Below are 25,856 nucleotides of genomic sequence, written 5' to 3' on the forward strand. Positions count from 1 at the left end.
TTCCATGGTGTCCGAGGACAGTGCTGTATCCAACGTGGGGGTCAGCAGCCAGTGTTGCCCCGACAGAGCTGCCAACCCTGCGTACAAGAACGGCCGACGCTTCCAGGAGCTGCAGATGTTGATCCTGCCATTCATCCCCATCCTGGCACTGATATGTCAGACTATCTACTACCTCCAGGACGTGCTGGTCTACCACGAGGAGGTGTCAGCTGTAGAGATGCAGGCAAGATGTGGTACCATAGACATAAGTAGTATTGACTTTTGTATACCCAAGAATACCTCCCTTATAACAGGGTGTTTTGCTTCTTATTTATGTAGGAACTGCAATAGATAGAAATATGCAGTTTGCGGGAATCATCTATTGACGTAGAGGCCAGAATTGTTATAAATTCAACGTTAAGTTCCCATTCACCCCCTTTCTCCCCCTCCCTTTAACTTAAAAATTTTAAATTGCAAGGTACCCCTTGTAACATATCACGCACGTTAAGAGCGTGAAAAATAAAAAGAATGGCAACCTATTTTAGAAGTAGGGATTTTTTGAAGGTGGAGGAGTGTAATTTTTGGAAAATGCAGAAGAGTGTTTTGTAGGTAATTTAATTTTATCATGCCCTTTCATTTAATATGCCACAATAGGTGACTTGCTTTTTAAAATTGTTTTTATAAATAAAGAAGTAAAAAAAAACACCCTGTATGCAAAAGCTGTAGCCTAGGCAGTTTGTCTTATTGTTAAAAAAAACTCCAACATTTGATGATACAACAGTTGTTGAGCTTTTTACTTGAAATTTAATTTAATCGTACCTTTCCTCGGTTGTGCAATAATTGACACGTCTGGACCGGACTCCCGCCAAAATCACCTGAGGTGTGCGTTGCGAGGGAAGGTTTTATCGCCTTGTATTTCATCTCTTCACCAAGTTTGCAAACGTGGCAGTCTCCCCTCACGTGCCAACTGCCAACTAATCTTAAGTTCAAACAATGTTTATAACCCTTTGTGGCTCAAAGCGGAGAATCTTTTTCCTTCATTTGTATCTTTATAATACGGAATTTTTATTTTATATTTTTCAAATGATATCCATAATATTTGAAGAAGTCCTTTATTTTCAAATATTTTGTCGGTCCTTATAGAATTATCGAAAAATTGTGGCTCTACCCCGTTGGCTTTCAAAGTTTCAATGTATATTATGGAAATTTTTTATGGACTCCTAATTATTGAACATTTCATAAGGATTCGTGTAATTTTGCTGTTTTGGTTACCTGAAAAATTTAAATGTCTCATAAGTAAGCTAAAATTATTATGGTAAACCTCAAGCAACAGGTTAATCCGTCTTGATTTCGATACATAAATTTTCCAATCCATCAAAAGAATGTAACTTACCAACTGTGTATTAAAAGGGCGTAAAAATCTATAACTGGGATATCGTTATAGCTACGGATATATAGAAATGTTAACAAGCCTTATTTCACCTAACTCATTGAAAATATTCAATAGTTACTTACAGTTCAAGATAATTATATTCAACGTTAATAACATTAATTTGCTACTTTTTATAAATGGAGGAGCTTAAAACACAATAATCTCAATTGTTAATAAAATAAGAATTTTCCCAAGGTTTATGTTTTATGACAAGATAGTAATAGCAGTTTCCTGAATCTGTCAAAATTGCAATTTACATCCAATGAACCCAAATAAATAATGTAAATAATGACTCCAAAATAATCATGAAAACTTCAACCTGTTTCCGTATACCTTTTAAAAATTTATAAAACGTTTACTTATTCTTTCTACAAAATTTGAAAAACCTTATGGAAATTTCCCCAAGCGTACAATGACTGTTGTATTTAAGTGTAATAGTATTTGGATTGATGACACTTAAAGGTATCAAGTTATGATGAATATAGGTTGGAATGGTGGTTCACGTTTCTTTCTCATCAATTCTAATCACGTTCACCCACACAACTCCCTTCCCTCCCACAGTAATGGCAGCAGTTACTACCATTTGTGCCACCGACAGATCACTGCAATTATATTTATATCGTATTATATTTCAAAAGATTAACCTATAGTACGTTTGGCTTGACCTTTACATTAAACATTAAATGTTAAAAGATGATTATAGAATTCACCTTTTCCTTATTTGTCAATGTGTCGTTTATGAGTTGATATTTTTGGGGGTAGTGAACTATGAAAAATGCTAAGGGATGGTTTTCGAAAAGTTATAAAACTTTTCAAGTTTTTAAATATTTGAAAATCTTCAATAAACGCTAGTTGTCATGGATTAGTTTTGTTGCGAATGGATAATCCAATCCTGATCCTACATTTTTCTTTGTTTTCCCTAATGATGCTGGTTTTTTATCTTCGCCTCCTGATTGCAGTAAAATGTTTCCTTCTTTTCGTAACGTCCTACAACAATACAAAATTTATTGAGCTGTTCATATTTTTAGTACCGGTATTTAATTAATTCTGTTTTAATGATATAAGGAACCTTTGCGTATAGGCCTATGTTTAAATACTGTCAAGAAACAATAGTAGTAAGAATATCCACAAAAGTTATGTCGTAAGCCAAAATTATAATCCATAACAAAAAAGGTTTCACTGGCCCTCACAGCCTATTTAAATACCATGACAGGTTAGTTCTTGAAATTAACTCGGTCAAATAAGACGCACATTTGAAGCAAAGTTAGGGGGTACATTTCCTACTGCAATGTAAAAACTAATCAAAATTTGGCTAAACTAATTTGCACGCGAATCTTTATGATTTTTTTTACAATAAGATAAAATGTTTAATATTTGCAAATAAGTAACGTGATGAAACAAATCGATTTGACGTAAAAAATGTTTGTTTCTAGGATAATAAGTTTAATGTCATTCTCTAAATTTTAAGTCCCCAATTCCCCAAAGGTTGGGGTCGAGGGACTAGTTGGCTATCTGATTTTGTCCAACAATGGTCTCCGTTACTCCCTTACCTCTCACTGGACTAATAATGCAAGATCTGCCAATGGTGGGTAATAAAAGGATTACAGGAAAGAAATGTTATAGAAATACTTAGAAGTAGTTTTTATCATGTCACCAATAACTATTTATATGGTCAAGTTTGTTTATATATTGGATTTATAAATACCAAACTGTACATCCGGTTTGTATATGTATCAATGGGATTCTTCTATATGCCATAAAAGATGTTCTTTCATATATTCGGTCATTAAATAAACCCATCACGGCTCTGCCTTGGGCGTTTCGAAGATACCGTGTTATATTTTGAATTGGTTTTTATTGAAACAGTACAAAATATGCAATGTTTACATTTGCTATGCATTTCACAAATGCTGATTGTGTTTTACAGACACGTATTGATGGTTAAAACCCCTAATAGGGTATTTTGTGAAACTGTTCACTACGGAGAGTATGCTAAAGTCGATGAAAAAAATTAAGGCATACGTTTATTTATTGCATGGTGAAACTGAAACGATGAATCCTTACAGTAGCGCAAAAACGTGTTTAAAATATTTGATTTTAAATCTTAAAATATTATTAAAATTTAGGTAAATATTTTGATAACCTTTTAAAATGATTTCAAATATGTTATACTGCATGTATTTTTATTTTTCAAACAGTATTTTTTTAATAGTGCTCAATATTATAAAAATAGATAAAAAAATATTTTGAAAACAATGAAAAAATATTTGAAATATATTTAACATATCTATTACTGTATATAAAATTCTTGACGTGTTTGTAAGTTTGTCCTTTATTTATTAACAAACCGTCCTTTACCGTGAAACTGTTCCATGTAGGTTAAGATAAGTAATAGCTTTTACGCCACACTACATTATTTTTACGAACTTCCCACGCAAGGATTTAGTCCAGAAAACAGCTGTTTGCAGCCAGCTTATTCAAATGGGGTTTCATTGCGTAATACTGTTCTGCAATGAGTTTTACCGGACACCATTCAGCTGATTATACCGTATTTGCGTGGCAATGATTTGGTTCTCTTAGAGGTAATGACTAGTGATGTTTAGTCCTTTAGTTGGTGGAAATATATAAGGATTTGTACGAATTAAGTAGTATGGCGTAAACTATCGTACGTAACTCGTCCAAAATGTGTGTACCGGACTCGTATGGTAATCCCGTACTCGACTTCGTCTCGCACGGGAACGACCACACTCGTCTGGTAAACACTTATTTTCAGGACTAGTAACGTAATATACTATTTCGTCATACAGCGGCAAAAAGGACCGTTTCGGGTATAATGTCTAAAGGCATAAAAGCTCCTTTTACTTCTTAAGGAGTAAGAATCAGCTTTTGAAAATTATTTGTAAACTTTGGTTGTAACCGATTTACCGAAAGTATGTATCGATTAATCGATTGTTTTAATCGGTTGTAGTTTTAGCTTTCTTTCCAACAGTTTGTCATTTATTTTACTGCTGATTCATTTTCCTTAAAATTGTACTATTATTGACTTGTACAACTTTAAGGAAACCGAATTCGTGGTAAACCAAAATACTTCCGTCGCAGCAAAACTGCGGACTAGGTGAAGTTCTATTTGCATGATTTGATTTTCAATTAAATCTAAAGATTTAAGTTTTCCTTGAATTCGGGTTCGGTTTCCTTAAATTTTTATGTATCAATAATTGTGATTTATTAGGTACTGGCGGAGTATGTTTTATCTATGGTATAGGCCTACTGGGTACACAACTGGAAACTTTATTTCAAACATATCTTGGTATAAACCCAATCATTTACTTTCATCGTATTGAACTTATATGATACTTGTATAGTACTTTTTAACTCTTGGAGATGGGAAAAACGCCATGTTGTGTCTTATTTGCAATAAATTCCCAATCAATAACACTAAACATCATAGATAACTATGCAACAACGCATATAAGCTGATCGACAATAAAGTAATGAAAACTGGGAACCCCAAAAATATAAAGTTGTTTTGTCATTAAAATGTGTCTCACAGCACTTTTAATTTGGGTTGCGCGTTAAAAACACCCTGTAAACACCCTGCTAAGTGCTAAGGTCAGGGACACAAGCTTCAGGATGCAGTGTAAGAAAATGAAAGATCTGTGCAGTTTTATTACTGACCAATTATTAAATGTTTCCTTATGATCAATTTATAAAAGCCCAATGGTCAAAAAAAGTTTAAATTTTGAACCGTAACAAATTAATGTAGTTAATCTTTTACATGATTGAACGTTGATCCTTTATAACCTGTTGGTTACCTATCTATGTATTGATAAGGTATATATTTTTTATACTAACGCTTTTTCTATAAATTTGCCTTAGAAATGTTAACATGAAATGAAAACTACAGTATCTAATTTACAACTATTTTATTTAGTTCGGCTTTAGCAACTACCTACATAATGTAGGCAAGTATTTCATCGTACAATCATTTAGTTGGAGGCAATGATGTGGTCAAGCCACCCTCTACACCACCCAACCAATGTCCACCCTATTACCAGCTGTCAAACTCTGACACATAAACACATAGTCACACTGGGGCGCTTCCGTTTATACCACTCCTCACCCACCACTCAGCCCATAACACAATGACACAGTTCTAACTTCTGATGGAGCATCACTTTCAAGTTGATAGGCAGTTGATGTGTTTAAGGGGAGACAATTTATTTCTAAAATCAATGCCTTTTAGCTAAAAATAGTATTTCATCACTTGGGCATAAAGTGACTCTTTTCCACCCGAGAACTCAATTCGGCAAATGAGTGAGGGCTAAAAAGACACTTCTTGCCCTAGTTGCCCGTGCAATTAACTATATTTTTCATTATATTGCAAAATTGTTTGCAAACTGAGTTAGAAAACGAAAACACTTTTAATGTAACTAAACTTCCAGCTTATTTTTAATTTTGCAAATACAAACAAACAGCTATGTAGTAAGTGAATCAATTATTTTGTCTATTTACAACTGTGTTACAGTAGTGTACATTATTTTATCAATATGTCGAACTAATGACAAGAAGGCAATAATATGCTACAAACGATGAAATCGATAGATTTTTTTTTTAATACATGCGATTTTTTACGATCAAAGTTTGCAATAACTGAGTTTACAACAGCTGAATTTTGCTCTCTAGGTGCTAAAAAGGCCTTTTACTCCATAGGGAGTAAAAAAGAGCTACTTTAGATCCACAACGCATATATTAATACCCCCGCCGCAGCAAACCTGCAGACTAAGCGAATTTCCATTTCCCTGAATGGATTTACACTAAAATGTCTCCTTAAAAATATCACATTTATTCCCTATTTAAATAGAATCAGTTTAAAACATACTTAGGTTTGCTGCAACAGGGAGGGTAAAAGTGTTTTTTATGTAAAATGTTAATAATTAGTAAGAAATAAAAACATTTTACAAATTTGGGCAAAATATGTTAATAAACAAGCAAACTACAACAGTTAACTTATTCTCCATAAGAATAACATGGGAATTTTAAATTTACAATTTTTTGGAATTTTCTCCGTAACCATTAGGCGCATTATAACGCTTCAATATACTAAATTATTTGTTTTTTTAAGCTCTACAAAATATTTTAGAAAGAAATTGCAAAATTTTATGTTTTTTGGGTCAAAAATGGGAAAAACCCATTTTTACCCCATAAAAGCCCCCATGAACCCCCTTCCCATGGTCCGATCATGCAGGTTCGCGAACTCGTTTGAATAAACGTAGGTTTACACGTTTGTACCAAATTTCATCAAAATCGGATCATTTTTGCTCGAGTTATCGCGCTAACGGACACATATATATATATATATTATATGAATTTGAACGGATGGTGTTTTTGGCCTCTAGGGACCTCAAAACGAAAAAAAAATCGGTCCCGGGTCCAGGTCTTACCATGAGTACTACGGTAATAGCTTATTCCCTGTATGGGAAATTCGCTAAAAACTGCAATTTTTGCAGTAGTATGACAAAATATTATTATGACTGACCAAACCATGGTTTACAGGTGACAATAGCTACAGAGCTAGGCAAAGTCGTGACGAGTCTACAGGTAGAAAGATCTGAAGTAGCATTCTTCATATTCACCAACGGAAGCACTCTCAGGTAATGAAATAATATTGTACCTACTATTTCTAAAAATATTTGTTTGTGTTCTCTCTTCCACATATTAAAAGACCAAAGAAAAGCAAAAATTTTTATTTTCAAGAATTAGTTGACTTTAACCTCTTGTTGCTTTAAGTAGACTACTGTTTCAAATAGGTTTTAAATTTTGTGACTCACCAAAATATTAGTCTAAAGTTTCAAAAGGTACCATTGCCAAGGATACTGAAGTAGACACCCCATTTACCTGGACCAGCTGCTGCTATTTTTTAAATTAAAAATTAGCAGTTCTGTGACCCAGTCACGGTTTCAAAAGCCCTATTTTCTATCTTATTTTTGGTTGCTGACTTGGTTGAGGTGGGTCATAAAAAGTTGTTACAGCTCACAAAATATCGGCCCAGTTTGACTTGGTAAAAAAGTTTGCGTATTCAACAGAAACCAGTAATTTATATCAGCACAATTTGTCGATGGAGGGGCTCACATCAACTACGATGATTTTGATAAGAAGACTGGTGACAACTTTAACTTAGGAATGGAATATCTAGTTGTATAAATAGCAAACTCATTGGCTGCTGTGTATAATAGTTGCCATCAAAATACAATACAGAATAGCTAAACATGTACTACAAAACATTGTTTTTAGACCTAGACAAAATATCCCTTTTCATTCTTTATACTGGTACCGGTAATATAAATGTTTAATTTTTCTCTTCAATAAAGTTGATGTGATGTAATATAAGGTCCAACTTGACTCAGAGGTTTAGAGCTACAGACCAAGCATTGACAGACATGACAGCTTGGCCTCCAGTCAGCCTAGAAGACACAGGACTACAGCCCATGACCAAGGAGAAATGCCAGGAGGAGATCAAGAGCTTCAGGTCACCCGACTCTTTAACTTTGTAAATTTAGGTACATTTTAAGTTCTGACTTTGAAAATTATTCTTGTAGTTTTGTTCAAACTTTACCTTCTCTTTCTTTTGATAAGAAACCGTTTTGTAATTGTGTGAAACGGATTATCCTAGTCTTTTTCACCAAATCATTTTTGTTTAGTAGTCATCAAAGTTATGGATCCGAAGTTAAGGAATAAGTTAAATCTTTAATTGTAACTTTAGTACTACAATGCCCTACATTAGTGGTTGCAGTCGAAGGAATCGTTAGTGAGGTTATTGGTAGCAGGTGTGCAGTTAAAATAAATGGATGAGATAAATGCATTATTTATAATTTCTCTAGTTATAGTCTGTTTTAATAATACATGGTTTGGTTATTGATATAACGTTGGAGTATAATATCTTCTGAACTTTTTGGAGACATATATTATTAGTCTGGTAGTAAACATTAGTCAAATGCTCACATGCTTTCTCAGTTGATGAATAATTAGTGTAATTCAGAAAAAAAATGTATGATAGCATACATAGCACTAGCTCTAAGTATCAGAGAGATTATCATTTGAGTACTACAAGTATTGCTATATCAATAGTTAAAGATTAAAGATAACTTTAGTGTTTTCCCACTTTCCAGAGAGAAAATCAGTCCAGAAGAAAGTCAGATGAAGGACGTACTGAGATGGTACAACACTGTCAATGCAGCACTGTTGAGTCACCTCACAGCTCAGATCAAGGAAACTGACAACAGTGGTGTCTGGAGGTAAGTATTCTAATGTGCATTTAAATTGTGTGCGTTAATGGAAAAATATAAAAGTTTGAAAGGTCCAAAGTGTGTAAAGTTGTCTAGCTATATGTATTTGTACCTACATTAGAAAAACCTCTAAAAAAGTGAATTGGACCTTGCACCATGGAGAAATCACTCTGCAAGTTCAATAACAAAGTGGCTAAGAGTAAAGACCATGAATTTTAGAAATAGATAAATAATTAATCAAGCTTATGTGCTGTTGTAATTGTTGGTCAGCCTTGATGCACATCATGAGGATTGATTGGTAATGGCTTTTCCACTAATTTGTACATTTATTTTTATCCTTCAGTTTAGCCTTTTTCCTTACTGATAGTGTTTTTATTAATTGATTATATTTGTCATTAACACACCAGAGCGCATGTCAAAGTTGAGTGAATTAGTTATAGGCTGGTGTCGGAGTGAATAAATTGCAATGAAACACTCTCTTGTGTAAGAATTAAGATTAAATTCAAATGTAAAAAGTCTTGAAAATCTTTAATTAATATTGGACAGTTAGACTCATTTCATATAAAAACTGATAACATTTTCACTTAGGTACCAATGCTAATAAAAGAGGTTATGTAGTATCTTGTTTTTGTTTTCTGACAAAGCTTTGCAAGATATTTCATAAGGGGAGCATTCCCTGCCAAATTTGAAGCTAACCAGAGAAGCGTGAACACATCTAAGTCATATAGATTTAAAGGATTTGAGGACTCCGGACTAAAACCAACGGGGAGCTCTGACCCTTACCTGTTTCATTTGTGATCCCCCTTCATATTTAAGGAAGTAAGCTAACTATTAATACCTATCCATTGACATTTTACAGGTTACTGATCGCATTCAAGAACCTTTTGAGAAGTATAGAAAACTTTGGTATCTCAATGGTCTACGGCATTAACTACTTTGGTGCAGGAAACTTACACGGAAAAAGCTACATCAAATTTGTAAAACACTCCTTCATTGGACAAGATGTTCTCAACGCAACATTCCATTATGTACCTCAACTGCGACATGTCTACTTCAATCTGAACAGAACAATGATGAAGGATATCGACTCCAGGTATTGATAAGATGTTGATTACTGTAATAATCAACCATACCTAGAGTTTGCTGGTTATTTTAATGGAATAAACTATACCAAAATATTAAAATCGAGTTCAGTTTGGAAATCAGTTAAGAATTTGGATTAATATGTGTTAATTGAATGGCTGTGTTCATGAATAATTTAAATAAAGGAAAACTGAATGTGATAACTGTCAAAAGAGAACCAGCTTCTCCTTTTTAACAAAATTGTAGAATCAAAAGCAGAGAGAAGGGTATGGACAATAGAAATGTCTTATTTAATATGTAGCCTTAAAAATCAGTTTTTAGGACAAAATCTTGAAATATTTTTTTTTTCTTCCTGTGTTCTTGAGCAAGAACATTGGGAACAAAGGAATTAATTTGAATTGAAATTAATTTGAATTTCAAGTTCTTGAACTTGGAATAGCCAATAACAATATCTTAATGAAAATCAAAAGCATGATATACCAAAACTATAGTGTTTTTCACTTCGTTATTCTTGATTAATTCGTAAAAAATCATTTAATGTATACATACGAGGTCGAAAAAACAACTTGCATGAAATCCCTCACAAAGAACACAAGGCTTTCACTTTATGCTTTTATCATAAAAACACCTACTTCCCGAGTGTGTAGAGTAAAATAAAATCTTTTACTCAGTTTTGAATTTAGACGAATCTAATACCAATACAAGCATTGCGCATATTTCAAAGACATATTGTTCCAGGAGACAAGAGATTCTAGGAAATGAACCAATGAAGCCAAATGTGGAACAAGCAAAGGATTATTTTGATCTGATGGCAAACTATGCTACTGAGCTGCGGAAACTGCAAGGACACATCCGACAGGATATTAGGTAAGGACAAATGATTCCACAACCATGAAACGCCAGAGAATTTATCAAAGCTTTGTATCAATCAAATATATTTCAAATGTTAACAACTTTATTGATGATAGAACCTCATTATTACCGCTTACGGGACCCAAAAACTAAGTGGTAGCGTAGTAAACCAATGAGCCAAACATATTGCAGACATGATTGACTATACAGTAATCTGGCATGGTAGTTCATAAGTTATACAGTAATCTGGCTTGGTAGTTCATCAGTTATACAGTAATCTGGCATCCAATGGTCCGGGATTGGACATTCTGGACATTTAGGTATATAATGTCATTTACATATAACCTATTATTGTTATTCTACATTTTTTTCTACAGATCCGGTTTCTTTTCTTTATATCTTTGACAAGCCTATGAATATTTGATACATTAGGTAATGGAATCTCACCTGGAAACTTATTTTTAAACCATTCTCTGCAAAAAAAAAACAATGATTTATATTCAAATTCAACGTATTCTTCTACAGTACCGTACATACACTATTTTGAGCATGTGAAAATACCATATTGAGTCTTATTTGCAATAAATTCCCAATAACACTGTAAGTAGTTGTGTTTTCTGAAAGAGCAAAGAAAATTATATCTGTTTATGTGCTTATTTGTGCATTTTCATTAATTTTGATCAGTTTAAGTAAGCCTGTTGTTAAACCTATTTTTAAACCTAACTAAACCTGTTGTTTCTTTTGTCAGGACCATTCATTAACTCATATTGTGAAATTTTAAAACTATACCATACTATACTTTTTAGGGAGTATGTGAATAACACATTGATTGATGCCAAGAGTAAGGAGCTGATGGGGATATTCCTTCTTGGTCTGGTTCTTCTCATTTCTCCAATAATCATCATACTTGTTCGGAAAGCTGTGGCAACAATTCAGGTGACTAATTGATGTTTTTTTCAATCTAAATTTTGAGTATATTGTACCCTATTTTACAGATGTGGATAAGAGTTGAATAAATTTGATAATAACCTAATTAGTCGGCTGTTTCATAAGTCAGAATCATTAAAAGCCACAAGCTGTTGGATAAGTTTTGAACCGTGAATCAATTTTTTTTTTTACGCAAGCACAACAACAGGTATACGCAACCATACATTTATGGACATTTTGTTATTCAGTATAGAATAATAGTGTTAATGAGGTGATTATCACAGATGTATGCGAGTCACCTACAAGAAAAAGCAAGCGAACTGAAAAAGGAGAAAAGAAAAAGCGACATGCTTCTTTACCAGATGTTACCTCCAAGTGTTGCCATGCAGCTGAAGCAGAATGAGCAGGTAAATATTATAATGTTTGTGAATTGGAATACTAAATGTATTTACAATTCTTAAGGTAGAACCTCTTCTTTAGTGAACATGTTTGATGACTGATTAGTTTATCTTTAAACAACAGCTAGGCAAGAATGTAATTTCCTTCAAAAACTTTTGATTTTATTGACTATCTAATATGAGCAAATCCTATAATACACTTACATGTAAATACATTGTAATTTTTTTTTTCATACTGCAGCAAAAACAGCTATTCCTGAAACATGTGTTGCAGCATATATAGATTAAAGGCAGCGGTGCAGTTGTGAATTTCACAGATTAGGAACGCTCACCATTTTCAAAAAAACTGAGGATTTATAAATATAGGATTCTTGAAAAAAAAAAACAGATGGTGCTCCCGCCCCACTACACCTCTGATTAATGTGGTCTTAAGTAGCTGTTTTACTTCCTAAGGAGTAAAAAGCCTTTTTAGTAGGCTACCTAGAAGTAAAAGTCAGTCATTGTATCGAAAGCAAGCGCATATCTCGAAATTATGTATCGATTAATTACATCGGTCATAGCCTATTGTTGCATTCTTGTCAATAGTTTGACATATCGGTAGCATAATGTACACAATAGTAATAGACGATATAATTTTATTACTTACTAAACAGTTGCTTATTTGCATTGGCAAAATCATAGACAAATAGAATTAAATATAGAAAGAAATACAGCATAGTGCTGTGGTTAGCATAAGTTCTGGCGTCCACCGCTAGGAGTGCCGTGTAGTTATGTAGCAAGTGCTACATAACTTCACGGCAATCCTGTTGGTCTATATTTAAGTATATTTGTCTATGGCGAAATTGAAAACAAAGTTGGAAGAGAGGTTATCTTTACATAAGAAGTATTTTTGTTTTCTAAATTAGTTTGTTAAATAATGTTGCAATATGATAAAAATATAGTTCATCACACGGGTAAAAAAAGTCTTTTCAACCCTCGCTCATTTTCCGACCTCCGCAAAGCTCGTGTCAAAAAGATTCACTTTAACGCCATCCCCGGTGATGATACCAATTAATACTATTGGCTGAGACTAACTTTGAAATATCTATATAGAACAAGCTACAGTACTGTTATATGAAAAGAAGAAATGTTTTACAATTCTTCTGGTTGTAATAAAATTAGAATTGTTCTCAATTCCTGTAAAAGGATTAATTACCGAAACAAATCAAACTTAGAAACAATTAAACATTGTACGGTTCAACTTTTGTGGAAATTAGACCTTTCGAACTAAATCACAGAAAAAATCAATTCTTTTTTAAATGTAACATTTTCATCATTGTTTTATTCTAGAAAACTTACAAAAAGTAAACATAAATCAACTGTCAAAATTATACAATTAAAATACAGCTGATGTTCAGATTTATAAAATATTAAGCATAAGTCCAGTCAAACATGAGCGTCGATCATAACTTCATCAGTCATTTTCACATCCTCCCACCTTGAGGAACATAAGGTAACTTGTTCCTCAACACAAGGTTTTTATTGGAGATACCGTTTTGGTTGTTTAACCATCCGTCCACTTCTAGTCACAGTTTTCTTATCTATCACTTGATTATCCTGCTTCGTTTTGTTCTTAATTTTTTCATTTTTCAGGAACTCTTCTTTCTCACAATTTTGTATTTCAAGAGGGTAAATTTTTTGGATAGTTCGCAAAATTATTCCTGAATTCGTCTTGAGTTTTGCTAGACGAATTTTACCATCTCTACCCGGTATGAGTTCTTTTACAACTGCCAAAGGCCAATTTAGACGTCTTTTGTCGTCCGTCTCCACAATGACAACTTCTCCAATTTGTATGTCCCTTGTTGACCTTTTCGACTTCATCATTAGTGCTCCCAAATACTCGCTCCGAAATCTCTTTCTCAGATCTTCTTTTAACTTTTGGCAGTACCGGACCCTGCGGTTCAACTCTCCGTGATTAATTTTGTCCACATCAGGTGTTCCAGTTTCTTTAATGTCAGTCAAGAACATTGCTGGAGTCAAAGGTATCAAGTCATTCACTTCGTTAGAGATGTATGTGAGGGGACGTGCATTTAAAACTGATTCACAGTCACAAAGGATAGTCTGGAATTCTTCATAAGTTAAACTTGAGTTGCCCAAACATTTTCGAAGAAGTTGCTTCATCATTCCTATCAATCTCTCCCACCAGCCACCCCACCAAGGTGATGAAGGGGGGTTGAATTTCCATTTAATTCGCTGGACCGAACTGTATTCCTGGATTTTATCCCAGTCAACTTGTGTAAAGGCATTGTTTGCGCCAACAAAGTTGGTCGCATTGTCGCTGTATACAATTGCGGGTCTGCCTCTTCTAGCTATGAATCTTCTCAAAGCCTGTAGAAATGCTTTAGTTGACAAACTTGAAACTAGTTCTAAATGAACTGCGCGATAAACAGCACAGGTAAAAAGACATATCCAAGCCTTCTGACCATCTCGCAAATATATTGGTCCTGCAAAATCGACACCACTAATTTGAAATACTGCAGCATCTTTTACTCTGTCTTCTGGAAGACCAATGGGCCCAGTTTGTAGACTTTTCCCTTTGTATCTTAGACACTTCACACAAGACGATACTACAGATTTTACTGTTTTTCGCCCACTTAATATCCAATAGTCTTCACGCAAAATGCTTAATAAATACTGAACTCCTGCGTGACAAGCCTTGATATGCTTAGAGCGTATTAAAATTTGCACAACAGGATGTTTCGATGGTAGTACTATTGGTGTCCTGAAGTTTTCGTGGTCTTTTCTGTCAGTAAGCTTCGACTTTACACGAATCAAACCATTTTTATCTTCAAAAGGACATAAAGTTGCAAGTTTAGCATCTTTCAGCCCACAAAAACTCTCTTTCTGGACTAGTTTCCAAACATTGGCTTCAGCTTTTTCTATTTCTTCCAGGGTTAAGGAACCATTTACGTTTTCACTTCTACGGCAATTATTATAAAATCTATTTATCCATGCTACCATACGCACGATCTTTTCAAAATTGCTGAAATATTTATAATACCAGCCTGACTTAGTTTCTTCAGCATTCGTACAAACTGATACGATTCCTTTCTTCTTTTCACTGTGGATTTCTTCGTCGTTGTAAATCATTTTAACTTTTGGCCATTCTTCTGGAGGCTGTCTTAGCCACTGAGGGCCCTCCCACCATTTACAATCAACTAGACCCTTAGCCGAGCATCCTCTACTAGCTACATCAGCGGGGTTTAGGTTTCCAGGTACATACCTCCAAGAGTCTTTACAAGATAATGACCTTATTTCTTGACATCTATTCCAAACAAAAGTAGCCCAATTGTCTTCTCGTTGAATCCAAGATATGACTGTGGTTGAATCGCTCCAAAAATGTGTTTCTAAATCAGAGATATTAAGGCTATCGAAGATTGACCTTCCAATTCTGGCTCCAATTGTGGCTGCTAATAGTTCCAGTCGAGGGATTGATAGGTCTTTCACTGGTGCTACTCGTGACTTTGCTGCTACGAAATGAAGATTGACTGATCCATTGGCCTCAGTCCTTAGAAATGCGACAGTAGCATATGCGAATTTACTAGCGTCACAAAATATATGCAAACTAAAAGTACCATCCTCCCCAGCGAAAAAACGAGGGATGTTAATCTCACTTAAATATCCCAGATCTCTGAACCATTTCAGAAAGTCACATCTTATGTCATCTGAAACCTCTTGATCCCATTTGAATTTCATGGACCAAGTCCTTTGCAATAGAATCTTAGGGAGCAGTGTTACTGGGGAAGAAATCCCAACAACATCATAAACTTTGTGAGTAATAGAAAGCATTTTACGCTTTGTAACTACTTGCAAGTCAACTGATTTGAGAAAATCAACATTAAGTTTAAGCACGTCAGTTCTCTTGTCCCACAGCATACCTAATACACCAACAGGTTGAGTAGTAGGTGAGAGAGTTTTGTCAGTAAACTCCCACCCTCTAAGTTCAAATTTCCCATCTAAAAATAAACTAGTTGCTTGGGAAATGAAATCATTCAGTTCACTTTCAGAGCTCACACTTGTTACACAATTGTCGACATAGAAACTATGCACGAGCTGTTCGACATAAGGCTTGGAATATCCATTTCCCCTTATAGCAAAACTTAAATGATGGTTAATAGTAGCTGCCAGTAAAAATGGACTGCAGGTCACACCAAAAACTACTCTTTTGTGTCTATAAATTTTGAGGTTTCCATCATCATCATACCACAAAAATCTTAGGAAATCTCTATCGGACTTAGACAAACTGATTTGCAAAAAAGCTTTCTTAATGTCAGAAATGACACCTATTTCTTTTAATCTGAAGCGAAACAGAATGGAAGGAATTAATTCAATCAAATTAGATCCCTTACTGAGACAGTCATTCAATGAAGGTTGATTATACTCCTTAGCGGATGCATCAAAGACAGGTCTTACCTTTGTTGTACTGTTTTCCTTGTAGACGGGCCGATGAGGCAAATAATGTCCCAACTTACCAAAGTCAGCGGTGTATGGGACTTCTTCAATTATACCTTCTTGTTCCCATTCTTTGAACGTGGCATCATAAACATCATATGTTTTCTTTTCCTGGAGTTTTTTCACTGTTGATTCAAGTCTCTTGACCGCTATGTTGACATTGGTCGGCAAGGGTGGATGCCCTTCTCTCCAAAGTAAAGGCACCTCATAACGTCCGTCATCGTTGATCTGAACAGATTTGTTGAAAAACTCTGTAGCTTCAACTTCTTCTTCAATCTTGTTCTTCCTTGAATTCGGATCTTCAATTCCAATGACATCTAATTCCCACAGCTGTGAGATTGGTTTGTCCTTCAGCAACATTGTATGAGTAGTCATGACGTTAGGGGATTCTGTAGATACCACTGCTGTAGATGGAGTCTTTCCTAACAAGGTCCATCCTAACAAGGTTCTTACTGCAACGAGACCTGAACTCAAAATTATTCGCGCATCCATTAAAAGTTTTCCAGCGACATCTGCACCGATCAAAATATCAATAGGCCCTGAATGAGTATCAGAAATTGTTACCCCTAACTCCTGTAACTCCTTCATCCAATTTCCCAATCCCGCAACGGGTAAAGCATTGCATATTTTTATTTTATCTAGAACTTCAAAATTGCAAGCGTAGTTGGTCTCTGGGTTACTAAGTCTGACTCTATAACAAGTGTGTTCTTCAACTTCACTACTAACCCCACCGAACAGTGAATGTTGTAGCCTCTCTTTTCGAATGGCTTTATACTTCATTTCTTTTGCAAGATTCTGAGATATATAGGATCGCTGCGATCCTGTGTCAATTAGCGCTCGCACGAACTTAACCTTATCATCGCTTTTGATGCATACACTTAGCGTTTGCAATAAGACCTCTGATCTGGTATTAGCAGATAATGAATTTTCAACTTGGGCTTCAGAGACTTTATTGCCACTGTCATCTTGCTTAACTCCCTGCCTACACATTAAAGGGACATGTCGTCCACCGCAAATGTTGCATTTCAATTTGGCTTTGCAATATTTGGCTAGATGTTTTGGTTTCAAACATAAATAGCAAAATCCCCTTTTCTTCAAAATATTTGACTTTTCATCATAGGAGAGTTTTCTAGCACTAAAGCAATTCTCACTACCATGCGAACCTTCACAAAATACACATTTCAGAGTTGATTTAGACGGTACATTAACTAAGTCTGAAGCGGATGGAATTCTAGAGTCATTAGTTGTACTAGGTGAATTTAAGTTTGGTCTTCCTACTGATTTACCCGTACTTTGTGTCAAATTTGATTTATTCCTAATAGAACCGCTCCTATGCTGACTTACCGACTGACAAGATTCAAAGCCATCCATAGCTAATCTTATTCTTTCTTCTGATTCAACTTCACCTTTTAGAAAGAGAACAAGGGATTCTAACTTTGTTTTAAGATCTATAGGTTTATCCCCCGAACTAAAAAGTGATCTTTGCCATGCCCTAAGACGTTCCTCAGAGAGACATGACTCAACTAAGGGGTACAGTAAGGCTGCACACTTTTCAGTAGTTACACCCAAAGTATCTAAAGCTCTAAGTTGAGTTTCAATCCTATCATACAAAGTTGAAATGGGAATCTTTTCAATAGAGTTTTGAAAAGTTATTTTCAAAAGTTCCCTAACATAGATTTCCGTTTGTAAGTCTTCTCTCCCAAACCTAGACTTCAGACATTCAATTACTTTGGGGTAATTGTCAGCTATAGGTGGAAAACTAATGACTATTTCCCTAGCCCTAGATTTGGGTTCAGTAGCTTGAATAAGATATTGAAATTTATCTTCATCTTTAAGTTCAGAGTCTAAATGAATCTTTTGGAATTGGCTCCAAAAGTGTAGCCAATTTTTCAAATTTCCATCAAATTTAACAAACTCGATTTTAGGAAGTTTTATTCTAGCTTTTGAGGTATTCGGTTTACTTGAACATGATTTACTACAACTTGAAGCTACATCCTCATTAGATTTCAAAGTCAAACTGTCAAATTTAGCTTTTATCAGAAAGAACTTATTTAAATACTCATCCGATCCGCTGAGTTCTTCGGTGAGTTGCTCCTCCGGACAGTCTGAATCGAGAAGTTTTTCCAGTAGCTTATCATTGAGTTCGTTAAGTTGGTCGTTCTTTTTCTCTAATAGTTTCATACTTGCTTCGATTTCAGGGTAATCATGGTCGTTAGAATTCAATTTGTCCAAGATACTTTGCGAAAGAGTTGTAAACGATCTCCGAATTACCGTTCTCTGTTTCTTAAGTCGATTTATTTCGATAATTTCTGGTCCTGTCACGGTCGCCATGTTTTACAATTCTTCTGGTTGTAATAAAATTAGAATTGTTCTCAATTCCTGTAAAAGGATTAATTACCGAAACAAATCAAACTTAGAAACAATTAAACATTGTACGGTTCAACTTTTGTGGAAATTAGACCTTTCGAACTAAATCACAGAAAAAATCAATTCTTTTTTAAATGTAACATTTTCATCATTGTTTTATTCTAGAAAACTTACAAAAAGTAAACATAAATCAACTGTCAAAATTATACAATTAAAATACAGCTGATGTTCAGATTTATAAAATATTAAGCATAAGTCCAGTCAAACATGAGCGTCGATCATAACTTCATCAGTCATTTTCACAAAATGGTTACCAAATAAATTATTAATGTATTAGGCTTACACCATTATTTAATAGCATTGAACTTGAATTTGTTGCATTCTTTTGTGACAAAACCTTGTGTATGATTTCATAAACTTCTGTTATAGGTACCAGCTGAGTACTATGCCTCTGTAACTATTTACTTCAGTGATATTGTCGGCTTCACAAAAATAGCAGCAGAAAGTACACCATTGGAGGTAAATTGCACAGATGAAAAATATGATTAGATAATATGTGCATCAAAACATTATTGAGCTTATAAATAACAGTGAATATTGACAATAAGATAGTTCTGGAACTGTTTAATGTATGAATATGAACATAATCTAGACACATTCCATCTTCATGTTAAAGTTTTTTCAAGTTTTAGAATGAATATAAAAGTAGTGCAATTGAGCCACCAGCAAAGTGTGTTGCCGTCTGTTATTGATTTTTTTTGTTCGTATTTATGCAATTGGCATTTTTGTAATGAAGTCAAGTCAAACAATTTTAAGGGAAAGCGGTCCAAATCCATTAAATGTTTTGTTTCTGTTGCTTACACCAAAATTTTAAGCAAATTCAACTGATAGTAAACTTTGGCAATGTATATCATACTAGCTGGCCTGACAGACGTCGTCCTGTCCTAATGAGGTTTTATGTCAAATGGTCGTTCATTTTCAAGATGAGCTTGTTCACATCTCTCGAAGTCTGACGCAATTTTATTTTTGATTGTTGTTATAGGCACTATAGTTAAAATGAAAATACATGTTGTCGCCCTCCAGCGTGGTACACACATACCCGGGGAAGGGGGTGAATATGGCAAGGGGTGCCGCTTACTGCTTATAACTCAAGAACCGGTTTAGCTAGAACATTGCAACAAGCGCCAATTTACTCATAAAAAATTACCATTATTTGGTTGTAATGTTTGAATTTGTGTCTTAGTTCTTTTTTTAGTAATAGCATATTATTTTATACTGAAGCGTAAATATTCAATAAATTGCAAAAGCCAGTTATTTTGCAATACAAAAATAAAATTGAATATAGAAATTCAAGCGATTAGATTTCAGATTATAAGTGTAGACTATGGCATGGTCAAGTGCCGATACGTGTCAATTAGCCCATGGAATTTAAAATTTGTATTATTATTTTATCAGTACCGGTATTTTTAATTACTCGGTACGGATCGTATGCTTGATGACGATGTATGGAGAAATTTTTTCTCAATTTACCTGGATGTTTATATTATCTTATTACTCAAGGGGATTTACCTCCAAAACATGTTTCTTTAGCACAATACGAGCATCACTTCATCCGATCACAATTACTCATTACTGTGCTCGTCATGGTAAACAAAATTTCTCTTATTCATCAACAGAGATAAACCTAAAAAGCAATGATTAGGAATTAAAAGTTAACTCAGTCAACACCGTACTTCTGTTTTGTAATTATATAAACTACGACTTTTATTTTATGTTACAGGTTGTAACCTTCCTCAACTCAATCTACAACATGTTTGATGAACGTATAGAGTGTTACGACGTGTACAAAGTTGAAACCATTGGGGACTCTTACATGGTCGCCTCTGGCCTACCTGTCAAAAATGGTAGGTTTTGTTTGATTAAACGTGTGTTTTTATCTATATACTAGGAATATAGATTTGAATTCAACGAGTGCATTGAAAAATGTTTTAGTACCAGTAGGCTATAGTAAAAGAAGTGATAACTTGATAACATTATGCTTAAGTGGCCCAGGATCACTTGTTGAATTGAATAGTTTATATTTCCTGACCGTCCGTATGATCCTACTGTAATCTATGACGAGCGGATTGTGATATGAAAATCTCATGATGGGTAGATTAGAAAAATTTCATTTCATTCAAGTTGAGGTCGTCAGTGAACAAACGGCCATTGTAAAAATTCACAGCCCAAACATTTCCTGTTAAACTTTATGTTTTTGTGTGTTTTCATTTTTAAGTTTTATGTTCGAGTTTTAGTTTTCGACGATTTCAAATTGAGTGAATTAACATTTTTATAATCTGCCTGATGATGATATTTTCATCTCGAAACCGGTCGCCATAGACTACAGTAGGATTATGACAGACAGGTAATTTAAACCATTCAATTTGTTCACAACGCTGCAATATTTTTAAGCCAGCCTGCATTTGAAATAATAGCTTATTTTAAATTAGTATCGAGTGTAGACTGTAGAGGTTGGTTTTATAAATCAGCGGCTCACCCTAAACCCTTTATACATCTATAAGCAGCTTCCCTCACACCTCGACGACTCTGTGGTATAGTATGGTATTTTTCTTTAGGCAAACGCCATGTGTCGGAGATTGCGACTATGGCACTAGACCTTTTGGCCGGTTCCCTCCACTTCCCTGTGCCCCACAGACCCGCTGAGCATCTACAGATCCGCAGTGGTATCCACACAGGGCCCGTTGTGGCGGGGATTGTGGGCAGCAAGATGCCTCGCTATTGTCTCTTCGGAGACACCGTTAACACTGCTTCTCGTATGGAATCCACAGGGGAAGGTTTGTGTTCTTGAGCTTAACCATTGACTTTTAGATGCTTAAGTAAACATATCATCTGTAGAGTACAGCTGCAGTAGTTGTTTTATTCAACTAGAACCTTTGACAATGGATATGATATAAGTAGACATTCCGTTTCCAGGCTAAAAAGTTGTTGCCATTTTTAGAATAGAAATTCATGTATAGTTCTATATTGAGCCAAAATTGAAAGTAATTTGTTACCTTTCTCATACTTCAGTGATGAAACTAATTTAAATAATTATGAGAAAATATACAAATCTGTTGCTCATAAGTTGTTGATAAAGTATTGTGTAATCTAAGAGATTCAGTCAATTTAATTTTCAGTGTGTCTTTCTAGGCATTAGGCATTTATGAATATATTTTCTTGATAACAGGATCCAACAATAGTTTAACTGTGGGTCGGGACTAGATTAACTGGTAGACTTTTAGTAATTTTTATAAATGCCATTTTTCAGCTCTGAAAATTCACATCAGTTTAGAAATGAAGAAGGCATTGGATGATGTTGGGGGCTTCCGAACTGAGCATAGAGGATATGTAGACATAAAAGTAAGTTTCAGGAATTTACATTTAGCATGTCACAGAGGACTGTTGTAGACAAAGGTTGTTAGATAATGAGACAAATTCAATCATATTAAAGTGGTACCACCATTGACTTAAACCGTTTTGTTTGTTTCTAAACAATACTTGAATGATGAAAACAGAACCAAGGTAACTTTAAGTCACTTATTCTAGAGTCTATAAGATGTGTGCCTTTTAGTATTTTAATGTTTTTAAAGCATACGTTATTTGTACTAGAAATCTATATACGTACCGTAACTAGCTGTATTTCACCTCGTAAGTCATTATAATTGTATTTTTTGTTTCTAACATGTCATAATTTCACAATCGACTGTGTGTCTGATAACCCCCACATTGTTTTGTCAGCTGTGGCTGTAGTTGAGAAGGCAGTGGTTACTGAGAACGGGATGATCAGTGGTGGGGGGAGGGATTTGATATTGATAATGCACATGAATTGTCCTAGTGAATAATGATGCATTGCAATTATTGTCGATACACTTGATGAATGTAATGGGCATGTGTTGTTTATACTGATACCTTTGACATCCATATGTTGTTAGGAAACATCATTGATCAAGTCGAATGACAAATAGTGAATTTGTCATTTATCCTCTACATAATAGAATGAGAAACCTTCAGATCTGAGAAGGAGCTCTGCATTCAGGCGGTAAAATTACTTTTCCTACAGTCACCCGGCAAAGTTTTCTTCCTTGTACTGTTTATAGTACAGAAAGCTGCTAATTGCTGCATATTTATACTTTGTCGTATGGTTTATACTTTGGCGCACATCAGGATTCCAACGTAACAACACAAAACAGCGTGGTTCTATTATGCACGTAATCCGTGTGAGCTTGGAAATAGGTTGGCAACACTTAAAGAAAAATAATACTATGAGCAGCTGATTGACTATTATAACTACGATTTAACTTGTCATTTTGTGTTTATAGTTTATGTTCTCTTTTCGGTATATCTGAACATTCTGGACTTTTCTTTTAAACGTTTTTAAAACATTCCTACGATCTTAATAAACAAGAAAATACCTTTAAAGCATTTTTTTAGGCCCGGAAACCACTGCAAATTACAAAAATATACAAAACTATTTTCTCAAGTCACGGAGCACATTGCTTGCCGAGGAAAAAATAGCGGATTGATACGGACCGGGGACTACTTTCTCTAGGGCACCTATTTGTGTTGCCAGCTGAACCTAAAAAAGTTTTGTATAGTGTTTGAAAGACTAATTATTTATATGCTTTATAGTGACTGTAGGAAAAATATAATGTGTAACACAAGTGCAAAAGGCCTTTGCTGCACTCGAGATAATTCCGCACTCCTCGTGTGCAGCAATGTGCCACTTTGCTCACTAGTTACACAAATAACTATTTTTAATGATTTCAGGGCAAAGGAGTGCTGGATACTTATTGGCTGACTTGCAAAGAAGGAGTGATGGCTTCTAGTGACAAGGAAAAACTCTGTCTGGAGTATTCGTATCAAGTTTGACATATTGATTGAATCTTAAATAATAATGTCCTCCATGATTTAAATCACAATGCTACTGCTACTGGGTGGATTTTAGCAGTATGTAAATTTTTAAAGTGTAATGTAGCCGTGAAAAAACTGTAAGGAAATATTCCTCGGCTTCTCCAATTGCCTTGAAAGTTACAGAATACAGAGGATGAAGATATTATGTATTTTTTAACCCCTTTATGACAAAGGGTTATTTAAAGTTCCATATAGTTTGAAGATTCCATTAGGTATTTAAAACAGTGTTATAATATTTTAATGTTTAAGTCTCTTGTAAGGGTACAGTCCAGACCTTAGTCATGTTATTTATAACACCAACCCTCTGTTAACTTACAGTTCCTTTACGATCTAATTTATAATTTTGTTGCGTTTTAGGCATCAAACAACTATGTAGTTAAATATTAGTGATATAATATAATAAACTGTCGTTACTGTGAGTGTGTTCATGAACAAAATAAGTTCCAACAAATTAAGTTAATGTGTAGGCTAAATGTGATGTTTACTATACATATTTATTTCTATTCTAGTCATTGGTATACATGTATACAATATTTTGGAGTTCTATATATCTAATAAAATATTTATGTTTTAAAATATATATTTGTACAGTATATTGAAGTTTTGTTTGAGTGTTTACCCATGATGAATGTGTGTGTGTGTGTTTTTTTTTTTTTTTTGCACAGATTTGTTGCTTAATGAAAGTTACTGTTAAATGTTTGTAAGAAGAGAAAAATGTAAGAAATTCAAATACTGAACTCTAATTCTGGTGGAACGAAAAGCTGTTTGTTATTATAAGTTGCACATGTTGAGTGTTTTAAAAACATAGATAGATAACTTAGAGATTATATTGATTCATCAATACTGTCATTTGTGACACATGATTAATTACTTAATTTCTTCCCCTATTTACGTATTTGTGATTTAGTTATTAACAACCATCAGTGGCGTAACAGAAGGGCCCGCAGGGCCCGCAATGCAGGGGGGCCCGGGAGCTGAGGGGGCCCGCGAACCGGTGAGCGGGAAACGGTGAGCAGGGAGGCCCGTGAGACGAGTGGGGTCGAAAATTGGAGTTCATTCTTATATAAATGTATTATTATTCAGTAATTGTATTGAACAAGTAATAAACATTAATGTTATTAATAATATGTTGTTAACAGTTATCGTTAAATTTCGTTAGGCTTCTTCAGTGATAACGAACTATGGTAACAAATTTAACGTGTTATAACGTGGGTCTTTGATTATTATGCAATCTTACTTTCGTCACCGAGAAATATTTTACTTCTCGGTGATTTCGTACACTGCTTATGTCGTCTGCAAACATTTTGTTACTTTGGTGCCTGGAGTCAAACGTTGGCTGGGGCTTTTAATATTGTATTATTTTACATTTTAGTTTTGTCCTAATATTGATTGTATTTTGTTAAATACAATATACTTGCTAGTCTACTGACTGTGTTTGTTAGTCCATATCTTATTTTACCTCACAATTAACCAATACTAAAGACATTTGTTGTAAGATAAACGCTTACAACATAATAAGACGCTTGAAATCCATGCAAAGCTAAAATAAAAAATGCAATTGGCTATTTTAGCCTGTGATGAAAGTACGCCAATCTATTAAATTAACCAGCTTTTAGTGTATGGGTTAATTATAACCAAATATTAAACTAACCTAATAAATTAATACTTTCTCATCCTTCAGTCATATTTGGGTTAAAATATGCACATCGCGTCCCTTAAATAATTGGTTGTTTGACTTTAATACTTTACTTATAGAAATGGCGACCATACCACTGAAGGTATTTTAAGCCAAGAATTAATGGAGATGAGTGTAGGATGAGTAGCCCAACCTTTTAGTTTTGAAAGGGACTAAGGCCTACATATTCCTTAGGCGAATGTTAATTAATAGCCAATACAGCAAAAGGCAACTAAGGGGCCTAAGGGGGTTAATAGGGGAATTCGAACCACATTTTTGCCTTGTAATTAACAAATTATAGTCTAATTATTAGGGTAATAAAAATTGATAACGTGTGTGATAAATTAAATGTAAAATGTTTAACCACCTTGATATAAACATTCTGATAGACGGATGGAAAATAAGTTTTTTTTAATTTG

At 34.5% G+C, this 25,856-nt stretch overlaps 1 protein-coding gene across 1 annotated transcript; it reads left to right on the top strand.

Annotated features, from left to right (window-relative positions):
* Window positions 1-24,201, top strand: LOC129003258 (uncharacterized). The gene is made up of 13 exons (XM_054431551.1): window positions 1-223; window positions 6,965-7,062; window positions 7,800-7,958; window positions 8,578-8,703; window positions 9,554-9,787; window positions 10,516-10,644; window positions 11,436-11,565; window positions 11,841-11,963; window positions 19,242-19,331; window positions 20,593-20,716; window positions 21,428-21,646; window positions 22,120-22,211; window positions 23,619-24,201. The coding sequence occupies exons 1-13, from the start codon at window positions 5-7 to the stop codon at window positions 23,718-23,720; spliced, it is 1,845 nt and encodes a 614-aa protein (XP_054287526.1). The 5' UTR covers window positions 1-4; the 3' UTR covers window positions 23,721-24,201.
* Window positions 24,202-25,856: the final 1,655 nt, after the last annotated feature.

The sequence above is a fragment of the Macrosteles quadrilineatus genome, unplaced genomic scaffold (genome assembly GCF_028750875.1).
Source record: "Macrosteles quadrilineatus isolate MER2022 unplaced genomic scaffold, UCM_ALF_1.0 Scaffold_9__3_contigs__length_116548681, whole genome shotgun sequence".
Classification (NCBI taxonomy): Eukaryota; Metazoa; Arthropoda; class Insecta; order Hemiptera; family Cicadellidae; genus Macrosteles; species Macrosteles quadrilineatus.